Below are 14,000 nucleotides of genomic sequence, written 5' to 3'. Positions count from 1 at the left end.
TTTTTTTATCATGCTGATACTGGTGCTTGCCTGTCATCCTTGTAGGATCACGTTATGAACGGGTTGGATGACATATAAACCGGAAGGTTCAAACGGTGAGTGTTTGCATCTCCAATGTTTCGTATTGTACAGCCCACCTGATATTGGATTTAGCTAAGTTTTTAGATTATGCCCTTACATGATCTAGCAAAACTGATGGATGGAATAGATGTCAAATAGTAGGTGTTGATGCAAAAATCTGGTTCGTCCTCTTAGACCTTCGTATACCTGCACGGAAAGAGGACAAAGGAGACCCTGGCTTGAGCAGGGGACCCTCCGATGCCAAAGTTAGGCCTGGATTCTGGGTCTAAATGTATTGAGGGGTTTTGAGAAAGAATCTTAGCCTTACCCCACAAGACGATGGAGGTTCCTCTTTTATAGCTGCCGGAGCCTTTAATCGTACGAGGATTCTTTTCCTGATATCGTGTGCGGGATCCTCTCCTGGAATCACGGAGAAAGGATCGTGCCTATCTCCAGTCTTCGTCCGATCCCGTGAGCTTCGGGGTCGGGGATCTTATCCCGAGATATTCGGGATGAGGCTCTATCTTGCACTGGCCGATCCGATAAGAAGATCGGCCCGATGCATGCCCGGATCGCTGATGTGTCGTCCGAACCGACTTAACTTCTGTCTCGATTTAGTGAACCATGCCTCGGATCTGACACATCCTTTGGCGACCCGAGACATTAAGTCCGAGTCTCCGAACTCTGTATCTTTTGTCCCCAACAGTAGACCCCCTTACTCCGTGTGTTTCATATGACACTTAGGAGTAGCGAGTTTTGAGTCGGTTCATAACTTAGTTCGAGACAATAAGTAGTCATTTAATGCAATCTGCGTCGCCTTTGACGGGAGACGGTTCAGTTTCTGACATCGCATGCGCCGACAGCCGTCACATCGCTCACCTCACCAATAAGGGTTGGACACGTAGCAAGGGCATTATTGTCGTCAGTCGACGTGCGCCACGTGTCGAGTGGGGGAGTCAATGCAAGCGTCGAATCATTTCCCCATTAATTGCTTCCGCCACATGGCAATCTTATAAAATGGTGGGGGTCCCGCATTTCGAACTTCTACTGCCATTCCCGCTTTGCATTTCCTTTGGAGCTTTTCCGATCTTTCGTCTTCTTCCTTTCTTCTTTCTTAACTGTCAGCGGCTCCTTTCGCCATTTCCGTTTTCCTTTCTCCCTCCGGTGAGTCTCCCCTTCCTCTTTATTTAGTGATAATGGCGGCTAGAGGTTCTCGAAGTCCCCAGGAGGGAGTTTCCGGAGATGAAGGCGAAGCGCAACGTTTTTGGAATGTTGCGGAATCGCCTTCCTTACTGACAGAGATAGCAGTTGATGCAAACGCTGCTTTTCTTTCTGAGAGGGTCACTGGAGCTCCGGCGGAGCGCCCTGCTTCCGTTAACCCTTCTCGTGGTGGGTCATCTTTAATAACCCGCCCGGGAAGGCCTAATCTTCCAAGGGGTATGGAGGAAGAAGAGGAGGAGGAAGAGGAAATGTTGATTGCCGAGGGAACCTCTGGGCCGGTTCCTGTTGATGAGTCGGCACACGCCGAGTCTGAAGGAGAAGGATCGGGGGATGATCTAAGCGGCCCGGTTCCTTCAGTTTTAACTGATGCGGATTTAGACAATCCGAATCGGGTATCACATCTCCGAATCGGTTATTACTTATCTCCCCCGTCCGAATGACTTACCGGATCATCCTCCTGCTTGGGCGGTCGCGATCTACCAAGTCTCGATGCAATGCGGCTTGCGTCCGCCTTCGTGGCCATTGTCCGGGAGTTTTATCTCGTATTCGATTGCCCGGGGCAAATAGTTCCGAATGGGTGGAGGAACTTATTCGGGTGGTCGGTGCTGTGGGCTGAGATGGAACAGACCACGTACAGTCGACGAATTTCTCCACTTAGACCAAGTGCGCGTGAACCCGAACTACCCCGGCTTTTATGTCTTCGCTGCTTGGCGGGGCGGAGGCGGCTCCCTAATAACCGACCCTCCCACTTCCAACAAGCATTGGAGAGAACGTTGGTTTTGGGCCTGTGGTCGCTGGGAGACGGCTGAGTCCGGGTCCTACGAGGCTCGTGTTCCTCGGGCGTTCCAGAGAGCAGGTGACTTGGGTCTTCTCTCTTGCCCTTCTTTATTTTTGTAATATTCTGAGTCTGACGGGTTTGTGTCTGGCAGATATTCCGAAGAAGCGGCAAAAGCTCGGCTCCAGTGCTTCAGCTCGGATCAAAGAGTTGAGGACGTTGGATCCGGCAGATAGGTCCTGGAAGGTGCTCTTACAGCCAGAGCGTCTTCATCTCGCAGGTCTTGACTCGGCCGTCACAGGTAATTGAAAATGTGTCTTCATATATCTTCTGAATTTTTCCTGACTTTTTTTTTTTTTTAAGATTTGCCCGAAGCTCGACCCCATCTCAGGATTGTTCCCGAATCAGCCCCCTCGGAGATGACTGGAGCTCGTCCTCCTCTTAGAGCGGTTTCGAAGTTAAAGGCTCCTCCGCTATCAGTTCTTCTGTCAGAGCCTCGGCCGCCGAAGAGACAAAGAGTGGTGCGGAAGGAGAAGGAGCCTGCGAGTTCTTCTGCCCCTACTGTCGTCGTAATTTCTGACCCGGAAGAAAGGGTGGAAGCGACGGTGGCCGCAGCCTCGGAACCTCAGGCGGCGCCCGACTCGGGACACGTTGCGACGGATGTTCCGAGACGGGAGGAAGAGACTGGGGCTGCGTCTTCCAGAGGGGAAGAAGAGACGAGGACTGCATCCTCCAGAGGGGAGGAAACGAACCAAGAAGGGCCGTCCGTCCTGCAGAATGTGGTGTCGGGGATGGTTCCCTGGGCCTTAGCCCATGGGAGCGAAAAGGAGTTCATCAGTCTCTACAACGCTCTTTCATCTCAAACCATCGGCCATGCAGCAAGGGTGCTTTTTGAACTCGCTCCCTGCTTGATTAAGGCCAGCAAAGAGTTATCTTCGACTCATCGGCTGCAGACTCTTCTGTCGGAAGCCGAAGGGCGACGCGAGGATGCCGAAACTCGGGTCGGCGTTCTGATAGGCGAGGCGGCCCTTGCCCGGAAAGCTGCCGAAGACGCAAAGGCAGAGGCGGCTTCCTCCAGGAGAGCCCTCGATGAAGCGCAAGCCGAGGTTACTCGGGTATTGGCTCTCCTTTCCAGAGCTGAAGAAGAGAACCGACGAGTTCTCGCAGTCCATGCTTCTTGTGCAGATGACTTGGCTCGGGCTAAGCTTGAGGCGGCGGAGCATATTCAGCAGGCCAACGAGAAGACTCGGGAGGCTGAGAAGGCTAGGGACCAAGCCGTCCAAGCTTTCCTTGAGTCAGCGGAGTTCGAGGATGAGAGGGATCACTTGTTCCAAAGCGGATATCTGGAATGTGTCAAAAACATAAAGAAATCTTTTCCTGACCTTGATCTCTCAGAAATCGAGGGAGGAGGAGCCTCAAAATTCGAGAATCCGGACGCCGCCGCTGAAGTGACTGCTGGGGATGAGGTCGGTACATGCGAGAATGCTTTGGGTACCGTTCCTACCGGAGGACAGTAACCAGGGCCCCTTGTGTTGTTTTTTTTTTTAAATCGATGTATTCACATGTTGTACTCGCATGTGGTTGATGAATGAAAGAAAACACTTAGTTTTATTCATTTGACTTGGCTTCAATCTTTCTTAGTTCAGAGTCTTTAAACATTGAGTACCGAGCTAAGGATAGTAAATCTTGAGGTGGTCAGCGTTCCAAGGATGAGGCAATGATTGTCCATTTAGATCTTCTAGCCGATACGTTCCTGGTCGGATGGTGCCCGAGACGATATAGGGTCCTTCCCAATTGGGTCCCAACGTACCCGATCCAAATTCCTTGGTATTGAAAAATACTTTTCGGAGAACCATATCTCCCATTCGAAACCTCCTGATCTTAACTCGGGTATTGTAGAACCGAGCCACTTGTCTTTGTCGTGCCTCCGTGCGCAGCCGCTCCACTTCCCTTTGTTCGTCCAGAAGGTCGAGCCCGAGTGTAAGGAGTTCTTCATTTTCTTCCGCATTGAACGAAGTGATTCGAGCCGAAGGTAATCCGATTTCAACGGGAGTGACGGCTTCCGAGCCATATGCGAGTGAAAAGGGAGTTTCTCCTGTGGCGGTTCGAGCTGTAGTTCGGTAAGCCCAAATAATTTTCGGGAGCTCTTCGGCCCATGCTCCTTTGGCCCGGTCAAGCTTGGTCCGAAGATGTTGCTTGATAATCTTGTTAACCGCCTCAACTTGTCCGTTAGTTTGAGGATGATGAGGTGAAGAATAGACGTTTCTGATTTCGAGGTTGTCGCACATCTCGCGAAAGCTCCTATTATCAAATTGCCTTCCATTGTCTGTAATAATGGTACGGGGCACTCCGAATCGGCAGATAATGTTTTTCCATACAAACTCGGTGATCTTCTGCTCGGTTATTTTAGCTAATGGCTCTGCCTCGGCCCACTTCGTGAAATAATCCACTGCTACCACAACAAACTTGGTCTGACCTTTTCCCATAGGGAGTAGACCTATGATGTCGACACCCCACTGTGCAAAGGGTCAGGGACCAGTCATCGGCGTCAGTGCCTCGGGGGCTTGCCTCGGAATTGCCACGAACCGTTGACATTTGTCGCATTTTTGGACGAGCTTGAGAGCGTTGTGTTGGATAGTGGGCCAGTAATATCTCTGTCGTAGGACCTTGTGGGCGAGAGATCGCCCTCCAGAGTGGTTTCCGCAGATTCCTTCATGGATTTCACGTAATACATAGTTCGCCTCACTGGGTCTAAGGCACCGTAGCAACGGAGCGTAATAACCTTTCTTATAGAGGGTTTCGTTGAGTATGGTGTAACGGGAGGCTCGAATCTTAACTCGTCGAGCCTCGGCACGATCTTCAGGCAGCTTTCCCTTGTCAAGGTATTGACGGATTGGATCGATCCAGGATGGTTCCGAGTCGATTGTATTGACGACCTCGCTAATTGGTTCATTTATACTCGGCTTATCGACGTATTCGACAGGGACGGACCTGGGTATATCATCTTCATCGGCGGAGGCGAGCTTTGCTAATAAATCGGCTTTGCCGTTTTCTGTACGAGGGATCCGAGTGACCCGACAAAGTTGAAATCCATTGACAAGTTCTTTCGCTTTCTCCATGTATGCTCTTAATTGGTCTTTCCGTGTCTGGTATACACCGGTAACTTGATTAACAACCAACTGAGAATCGCTGAAAACACTTAGGTGCGTGACTCCCATGCTAGCGGCGAGTCGAAGGCCGAGTAACAATGCTTCATATTCTGCTGTGTTGTTCGACGCTTGGAATCCAAGTCGTAAGGCATACTGTATATAGGTATGATCGGGGGTTTCCAGCACAACCCCAGCCCCACTTGCCTTCGAGTTGGAAGAACCGTCGACAAACAGTTTCCAGGGAATAGGGCAGGGTAGGGTCGGGGAAGTGGTCGTTGCTGGAACTGCAACGGCAATAAAATCAGCTACGGCTTGCCCTTTGATTGCTGCCTTCGGTCTGTATTGAATGTCAAACTCACTCAGTTCGATAGCCCACTTCGTGAGTCGGCCGGAAGCTTCTGGTTTCTGCAATACCTGGCGAAGCGGAAGATCGGTCATCACGATGATGGTATGGGCATGGAAATACGACCTGAGTTGGCGAGAGGAAGTTATTAAAGCCAATGCCACTTTTTCCAAGCTTGGGTATCTCGTTTCTGCTGGCAATAACGCTTTGCTGACGTAATAAATCGGCAGTTGCTTTCCTTCGGATTCTCGTATCAAAGCCGAGCTAACCGCTGCCTCGGATGCTGTTAGGTAAAGGAGCAGGGACTCCCCTGATTCGGGTTTTGATAAGAGAGGTGGAGAACCGAGATATGATTTTAATTGTTGGAATGCCGCTTCACATTCTTCCGTCCAACCCATTGTTTGTCTTCCTTTCAACTGTTTGAAAAAAGGGAGACATTTGTCCGTGGCTCTGGACAGGAACCGATTAAGTGCTGCGACTCGTCCAGTCAACCTTTGGATGTCCTTAATGGTTTTAGGGGATTCCATATCAATCAAAGCCTTTATCTTCTCAGGGTTTGCCTCTATTCCTCGCTGACTGACCAAGAAACCGAGGAACTTTCCAGAGCCCACCCCAAAAGCACATTTACTTGGATTCAGCTTCATCCGAAACTTTCGTAGGATGAGAAACATTTCTTCCAAATCATTCACATGATCTGCCGCTTGTATACTTTTGACGAGCATGTCGTCAATGTATACTTCCATGGTTCGGCCTATAAGCCAAGCAAAGATTTTGTTAACTAATCTTTGATAAGTTGCGCCGGCATTCTTTAGACCAAACGGCATCACTCGGTAACAGTAAAGGCCTTTGTCGGTGACAAAGGTAGTTTTTGATTTATCTGTTTGATGCATTACAATTTGATTATACCCCGAATATGCATCCATGAAGCTGAAGAGCTCATGTCCGGCGGTACTATCTACTAGCTGGTCTATCCTCGGAAGCGGAAAGCTATCCTTCGGGCAGGCTTTATTTAAGTCAGTATAGTCAATACAGACTCGCCACTTCTCGTTGGATTTTTTTACAAGCACGACATTCGTGACCCATTCTGGATAGTGTATTTCTTCTATGAAATTAGCCTGGAGGAGTTTGTTGACTTCTTCTTCAATGATGGCGTATCGTTCAGGGCCGAGCGGTCGTCGCTTCTGTCAGATCGGTCGATATGATGGATCGATGTTGAGTCGGTGAGTCATCATAGAGGGGTCGATCCCGGTCATATCTTCATGACACCAGGCAAATACGTCGGCGTACCTACGGAGCAGGGCTATCAGCTTTTCTTTCAAGGGGGACTGTAAAGACGAGCCAATTCGTACCGTCTTGGATCCATCTGTTTCGACCAAGGGGACTGAGATAAGGTCTTCGACCGGCTGCCCTCGTTCATGACTCTCGCCCCGAGGGTCCAATGATTCGATCGTTGATATGTTGATCGGACTTTTGTCGGCGGTTCCCTTTACAGCTATCATGTAACAACGCCTCGCATCTTGCTGGTCTCCTTTGACAACTCCTACTCCCGACTCAGTCGGGAATTTCAGTGAAAGATGGTATGTGGATACCACGGCCTGGAGGAGACTCAATGAAGGTCGGCCGAGTATTGCGTTGTATACTGAGGGTTGATCGACGACCAAGAATTCGACCATCATCGTCGCCTGATGTGGGGCACTACCAGCAGTGAGTGGTAACGAGACAATCCCTTCGGGCAGTACTTGTCCTCCGAAAAAACCGATCAACGGGGTCCGAACTGGGCGTAGCATGGATCGTCCGATCCCCATTTTGTCGAACGCCTGAGTAAACAACACGTCTGCCGATGACACCGTATCGACGAGTATCCGGAACACTTTTCGGTTAGCGATAGTCAGGGTGACAATCAATGCGTCATCGTGGGGGTGACAGATACCTCGGGCATCTTCCTCTGTGAATGAAATGCAATATCTTTCTCTTTTCTTCTCCTTTGGGGGCCGATCTATAATCATAAGCTCAGACTTAGGCTGACTAAGTTTTCTTGCATGATTCCTTCGAGCATTGTTTGAGTCGGCCCCACCTTGCGGACCGCTGATAATTGTCCGGATTTCTTCCATAGGTTGACTCTTGGTCGGACGTCCCTCAGCTACCCCAGCTTTAACCACATGTTCTTTGAGTCGGCCGTCCTTTATGAGTCGTTCGATCTCTTCCTTTAGGTGACGGCAATCACTTGTGTTATGCCCGTGATCACGGTGATAATGGCAGTATTTATCTTTGTCCCGCCGATTAGGATTACTCCTGAGCTTACTGGGCCAGTTGACAAAGCCTTCACTTTTGATTTCCATCAATACCTGTTCCTGAGTCTTGTTCAGGGGGGTATATGTGGAAAATCTTCGATCTGGTCATTTGCCTGACCTTCGCTCATCATGCGCTTGATCATCCTTGCGTTTCCTTCCTCCGGCCGAGTCGGCTTCCTTTTTGGCCGACTCTTTGACCAAAGTTTTAGTTTCACGCAGAATTCGCGTTTCTTCGGCGTTTGCATACTTATCCGACCGTGCCATAAATTCTGCCAGAGTATCGGGCGGAGTTTTGTCTAGAGATGCCAGGAATGGCTTATCTCTAACTCCTTGCATGAGCGCATTGAGAGCCGTTTCTTCTGAATGTTTTCGAACCTGAAGGGATTCGAAATTGAAACGCTTGATATAATCTTTCAATAGCTCTCCCTGCTTTTGAACTATGTTGTTCAGATGTGCAGGGGGCTTCAATTTCTTTTTTCCACCGATGAAGTTGGTGAGGAAGGCGTCGCTCAGCTCAACGAATGAGCTGATGGACTTTGGTTTCAACTGTTTGAACCACAGTCGAGCTACATCGGTCAGTGTAAGAGAAAAGGCCCGATACATTACTGCATCTGAGGCATCGTGGAGCTCTATATAGGTTCTGAAGCATTCGATATGCTCCGTCGGGTCGGTCTTGCCGGTGAAAGGAGTGATTTGAGGTAATCGAAACCTCTCGGGCAACCGAGCCTTCATTACCGAGTCCACAAAGGGGGACGCCTTTGCTTCGAATCTGGTCGAATACATATTCCGGCCATGCTTCATGTCCGCCATCTCTTTCACCATTTCTTCCCGCACTTCTCTTTTAAAATTTTGAATATCGGCTTTCCAAGGTTCACTGCTCTCGGCCGTGCCTTCCATGGAAGGGCGGTTGCGCCTTCTTCGCTCTATCTCGTGTCGAAGATCGGTCGGGGGCAGGGAAGCGTTGGCCGACTGCGCTGGAGATGGTTCTGACTCGCCTTGGGGTTGGCTCGGCCGGAAAGACTGCGGCGCGGAAGGTTGAGGATCAACCGCCGCAGTCGGTACGTGCGCTGTCTCCCCTTGAGGATGCGGGAGTGGCTGCATTTGCTGCTGATACATTCGTTCCAGCATCTGCTTCATCATATTCATATCAGACCGGATTTCTTGAACCTCCTGGTCCAACCGCCCATCGTTGCGTCCCCGCTGATTGTTGCTTGTTCCGGTCGCTCCTCGTTGGCGGTTGTTAGGTGGGTTCTGGGCTGCGGGGACCGCGACTGGACCCGCTGGCCCTGTAATCGCGATCTCTTCTTCTGGGACCGTCCTTCTAGTCATCACCATGGAATTCAATATAGAAATATGAGATGGCTTTTTTGTACGGTTCCCACAGACGGCGCCAAACTGTTGATGCAAAAATCTGGTTCGTCCTCTTAGACATTCGTATACCTGCACGGAAAGAGGACAAAGGAGACCCTGGCTTGAGCAGGGGACCCTCCGATGCTAAAGTCAGGCCTGGATTCTGGGTCTAATGTATTGAGGGGTTTTGAGAAAGAATCTTAGCCTTACCCCACAAGACGATGGAGGTTCCTCTTTTATAGCTGCCGGAGCCTTTAATCGTACGAGGATTCTTTTCCTGATATCGTGTGCGGGATCCTCTCCTGGAATCACGGAGAAAGGATCGTGCCTATCTCCAGTCTTCGTCCGATCCCGTGAGCTTCGGGGTCGGGGATCTTATCCCGAGATATTCGGGATGAGGCTCTATCTTGCACTGGCCGATCCGATAAGAAGATCGGCCCGATGCATGCCCGGATCGCTGATGTGTCGTCCGAACCGACTTAACTTCTGTCTCGATTTAGTGAACCATGACTCGGATCTGACACATCCTTTGGCGACCCGAGGCATTAAGTCCGAGTCTCCGAACTCTGTATCTTTTGTCCCCAACAGTAGGCATTTCAAATGTGTAGTCCCAATTAGGATGTAGCCTATGGCACCACCTATTAGGACCTGCATGCTGAGATGGTCTGATGATCTAAACCGTCCAAATTCTCACCACTACAATACATAAGCTCTACACCTATAATCATGCTTCATTTATGACCCTATATATTTGATTTTTAGGATTGAATACTAGCCATTGAAAATGCTGTCCATACTTTAAAGTTCATCTATAGACAGTATAATTTTATTAGGGTGCCTTTATGGAATGGAGTCGACAACAAGAATGAGTGAGACATGAAGAAATATCAAAAATGAAAAGGAACAAAAGGATGATAAAAATAGCAAGCGGTGACTCTCTATATGGGATTTTACGAATATAGGATGCCGGTGATTGCGTGTGAGTTGGCCCACGTAACGAACGAGTGGGTGGGACTCCTTCCTTGCCTATATAAAGCCTCCCAAGCTTTTTTCTTCGTACACATCACAAATCCTCTCAAGAAAAGCAAATGGATCTCCTCCACTCTCTTATTAATAAACCATTTCCATTTTTCTTTTTCTCTTCCCTCCTTTTCCTCTCCTCTTTTATCTTTGCCACTGTAAACAACAGTGATGCTTTGTCAATCCAAGAGCAATACATTGAAGACCACTTCTCTGCTTTGCTCCACCTGAAGCAGCGCTTTTCCTTCTCTGAGCTCAGCAAGACCAGACTTTTCTCTTGGAATCCTGGTAACAGGGATTGCTGCTCTTGGGAAGCCATCACGTGCGATGGTGCCACCGGTCACGTGATCGGCCTCGACCTCAGCTACCTCTCGATATCTGGTCTGCTCGATTTTAAAAGCATCTTTCATCTTCAAAGCCTGCAGAGGCTCAACCTCGCTCGAAATGACTTCGATCTCTCTCGAATCCCTTCTGGGTTTGACCAGCTCACCAGCTTGACCCATCTCAACCTCTCTTCTTCGAATTTTTATGGCCAAATCCCGCTGGAAATATCCCTGTTGACCAGCTTGGTTTCTCTCGATCTATCTTTCAATTCCCTTCAACTTGAAAACCCCAACATTGGAGCACTCGTCCAAAATCTCTCTAGTCTGAGAGAACTGTATCTCGATCGGGTATATATCTCAGCTGAGGGTAGCGAGTGGGGCCTGGCCTTATCCTCCGCACTCCCTCGTCTCCGCAAGTTGAGCTTGAGAGGCTGTGGTCTTTCGGGCCCCATCCATTCTTCCCTTTCCAGCCTCTGTTTCTTATCTCAACTTCGTCTCAGTGGAAACAGTCTCTCTTCTGTCATACCCAACTTCATAGGGAACTTCTCTTCTTTAACCTCACTAGCTCTCAGTGATTGTGGATTGTATGGAAAAATTCCAGAGAGTATTTTCAGGCTGCCAAACCTACAAACCCTCGATGTAGGATACAATCCACTTCTCACAGGCAAGATCCCTCCAAACAATACTCTCCAAGGGCTGGTCCTATCCGACACTGGATTTTGTAGCAAGCTACGGGATTCATTCAGTAATTTGGAACTGCTGACCATGTTGGAAATCAGAGATTGCAAGCTATCAGGCCAATTTCCATCTGGGCTTGTGATGCTCCGCAAACTCGCACGTTTGGATCTTTCATCCAGCGGTTTCAGCGGACCATTGCCATCCTCTCTTGCCAACCTCAGCAACCTTGTTTATTTGGATCTTTCAGCCAATGGTTTCAGCGGACCATTTCCGTCCTCTCTGGTCAACCTCAGCAACCTCGTTTATTTGGATATTTCATCAAATGATTTCAGTGGTCCAATCCCTTCTTCCCATGGAAACAAGCTTCAAAATCTTAAAGAGCTCCACTGTCCCGACAATTCACTTAGTGGGACCATCCCATCATCATTGTTTTCACTTCCATCACTACGAATGTTGGTTCTCTCGGGTAACCAATTTAGTGGTCATCTTGTGGAGTTCCAAAATGCTTCCTCTTTACCATTAGAGAGCATTAACTTAGAAAACAACAACTTGCAGGGGCCCATTCCAAGGTCAATCTTTCAACTCACCATGCTTACATACCTCGCCCTTTCATCCAATAGTTTCAATGGCACAATCCCTTCCTTGTATGGAAATGATCTTCGGATTTGTGTTCATCTGAACTTGTCCAACAATTCACTTAGTGGGACCATCCCATCATCTTTGTTTTCACTCCCATCATTAAGAGAGGTGCTTCTCCAAGACAACCACTTCAGTGGTCAGCTTGGAGAGTTCCACAATGCATCCTCTTTATTATTAGAGAAGATCTATTTGGATAAGAACAAGTTGCAGGGGCCTATTCCAAGGTCAATCTTTCAACTCACCAAGCTTACAGAACTCTCACTTTTGTCAAACAATTTCAATGGTGACCTGGACCTTGGTTTATTCCAAAACCTTAAGGACCTACGGTACCTTGATCTTTCAAATAACCATTTCTCAGTCTATGATATCGGAAGCAATTCAACCTCTATATCTTTCCCCCAAATTCAACATTTGTTGTTAAGATCTTGTAACATTAGTAAATTTCCAGATATCTTGAGAAGGCAAGAGGAGATGTATTTTTTGGACCTTTCCAACAACAGAATCAATGGTGAAATACCCAATTGGATATGGAAGGTTGGAAATGAGAGTTTGACTTATTTCAATCTTTCTCATAATGATTTGGAGGGATTAGAGGGACCATTTCCTCATCTTTCCTTAAGTTCTTTGGAAGTTCTTGACCTTAGCTTTAACATGTTAGAAGGCTCAATTCCGATTCCTCCGCTCTTCATCCATTTCTTTTCACTTTCAAGCAATAATCTCAGTGGAGAAGTTCCCTTGCTCATTTGCAATTGCACCTCCTTACAAGTCCTCGATTTGTCTGACAACAGGCTCAATGGTTTGATTCCACCATGTTTGGGTGAAATCAATGATGACCTCATTGTGTTGAATCTTGGAGGAAATGCATTTCATGGCAACTTGCTTCAAACATTCAAAGAGGGTTGCATACTAGAGACACTTGATCTCAATGGAAATCAGTTGGAAGGTCAGGTGCCAAGGTCTTTGTCCATGTGCAAGATGTTAGAGGTGTTAAACCTTGGAAACAATCACATACATGACACCTTCCCTTTTTGGTTGGAAAATCTATCCCAGTTGCGCATTCTCATCTTGGGATCCAACAAATTTTATGGCACCATTGGACACCCCATAATAAATCACAGCTTTCCATTGTTACAAATCTCCGACCTCTCTTCCAATCGTTTTACTGGTAGCTTGCCTTCAAATATGTTCAGGAGCTGGAAGGCAATGATGGAGGAAGGCAAATCCCAATCTCAATTCCTTAGCAAACAATTTGTGCATGGATACTATCAAGACAAAGTAATTGTTGTGAGCAAAGGGCAAGAAATGAAACTAGTAAAGATTCTTACCGCCTTCACCGTGGTGGATCTCTCAAATAACCAATTTCAAGGGGTTATCCCAAAATCAGTTGGGGATCTAAAGGCACTACATGTGCTTAATATGTCTTACAACCATCTCACAGGCCAAATTCCAGCATCATTGGGGGGCATAAAAGATCTTGAGTCATTAGATCTCTCGCAGAATGACTTGTTCGGAGAGATTCCTCAGCAACTTACAAAGTTAACATTCCTTGAGGTGTTAAATCTTTCACAAAACCAGCTCGTAGGGATCATACCGCAGAGTCAACAATTTCTTACATTCACGAACGAATCCTTTCAAGGGAACTTGGGATTATGTGGTCCTCCACTATCAAGGAAGTGTAGAGATACCAAAGTTTCATCATTATCAACACAATCGGAAAGTAAATATGATTGGGGATCCATGTGTATTGGGTTTGGAGTTGGATATGGAGTGGGAATGGGAATTCTTCTGTGGACTACAGTACTTTGGACAAAGGGAATGAAAGAATACATTCGATCAAGATTTCTTGATCGAATGTTATTGATGATTTTTCCCTCTGCGGCCTTTGATCTAATACAGCGACGATAAGAGAATTGGAGCTAGGAGAAGAGCAAAACACCTCAAGGGAACTGAAGCACGAGGGAAGAAGAATGGTATTTATACTTTTATATCTAATGTAGCCAACTATATGTTTATGGTCACATATTTCATGTTTTACCTATCCTATTTTGAAGTCTAAATTATAATAGAAAACACGTCTTTAATTGCAATTTGATGTAACATGTTTTGTGTTAGATACTACTAACCAGTTGAGCACCACTTTGGTGAGTCCAT

General features: G+C 47.6%; 1 protein-coding gene across 1 annotated transcript; it reads left to right on the top strand.

Annotated features, from left to right (window-relative positions):
- Window positions 1-10,277: 10,277 nt before the first annotated feature.
- LOC131255241 (receptor-like protein 53) lies at window positions 10,278-13,754 on the top strand. Its single transcript, XM_058255934.1, has one exon. It carries the CDS (start codon window positions 10,278-10,280, stop codon window positions 13,752-13,754), a length of 3,477 nt encoding a protein of 1,158 aa, XP_058111917.1.
- Window positions 13,755-14,000: the final 246 nt, after the last annotated feature.

Source organism: Magnolia sinica, chromosome 9 (genome assembly GCF_029962835.1).
Source record: "Magnolia sinica isolate HGM2019 chromosome 9, MsV1, whole genome shotgun sequence".
Lineage (NCBI taxonomy): Eukaryota > Viridiplantae > Streptophyta > Magnoliopsida > Magnoliales > Magnoliaceae > Magnolia > Magnolia sinica.
The sequence above is the reverse complement of the archived record's forward strand: the minus strand, read 5'-3'. Positions and strand labels throughout refer to the sequence as shown.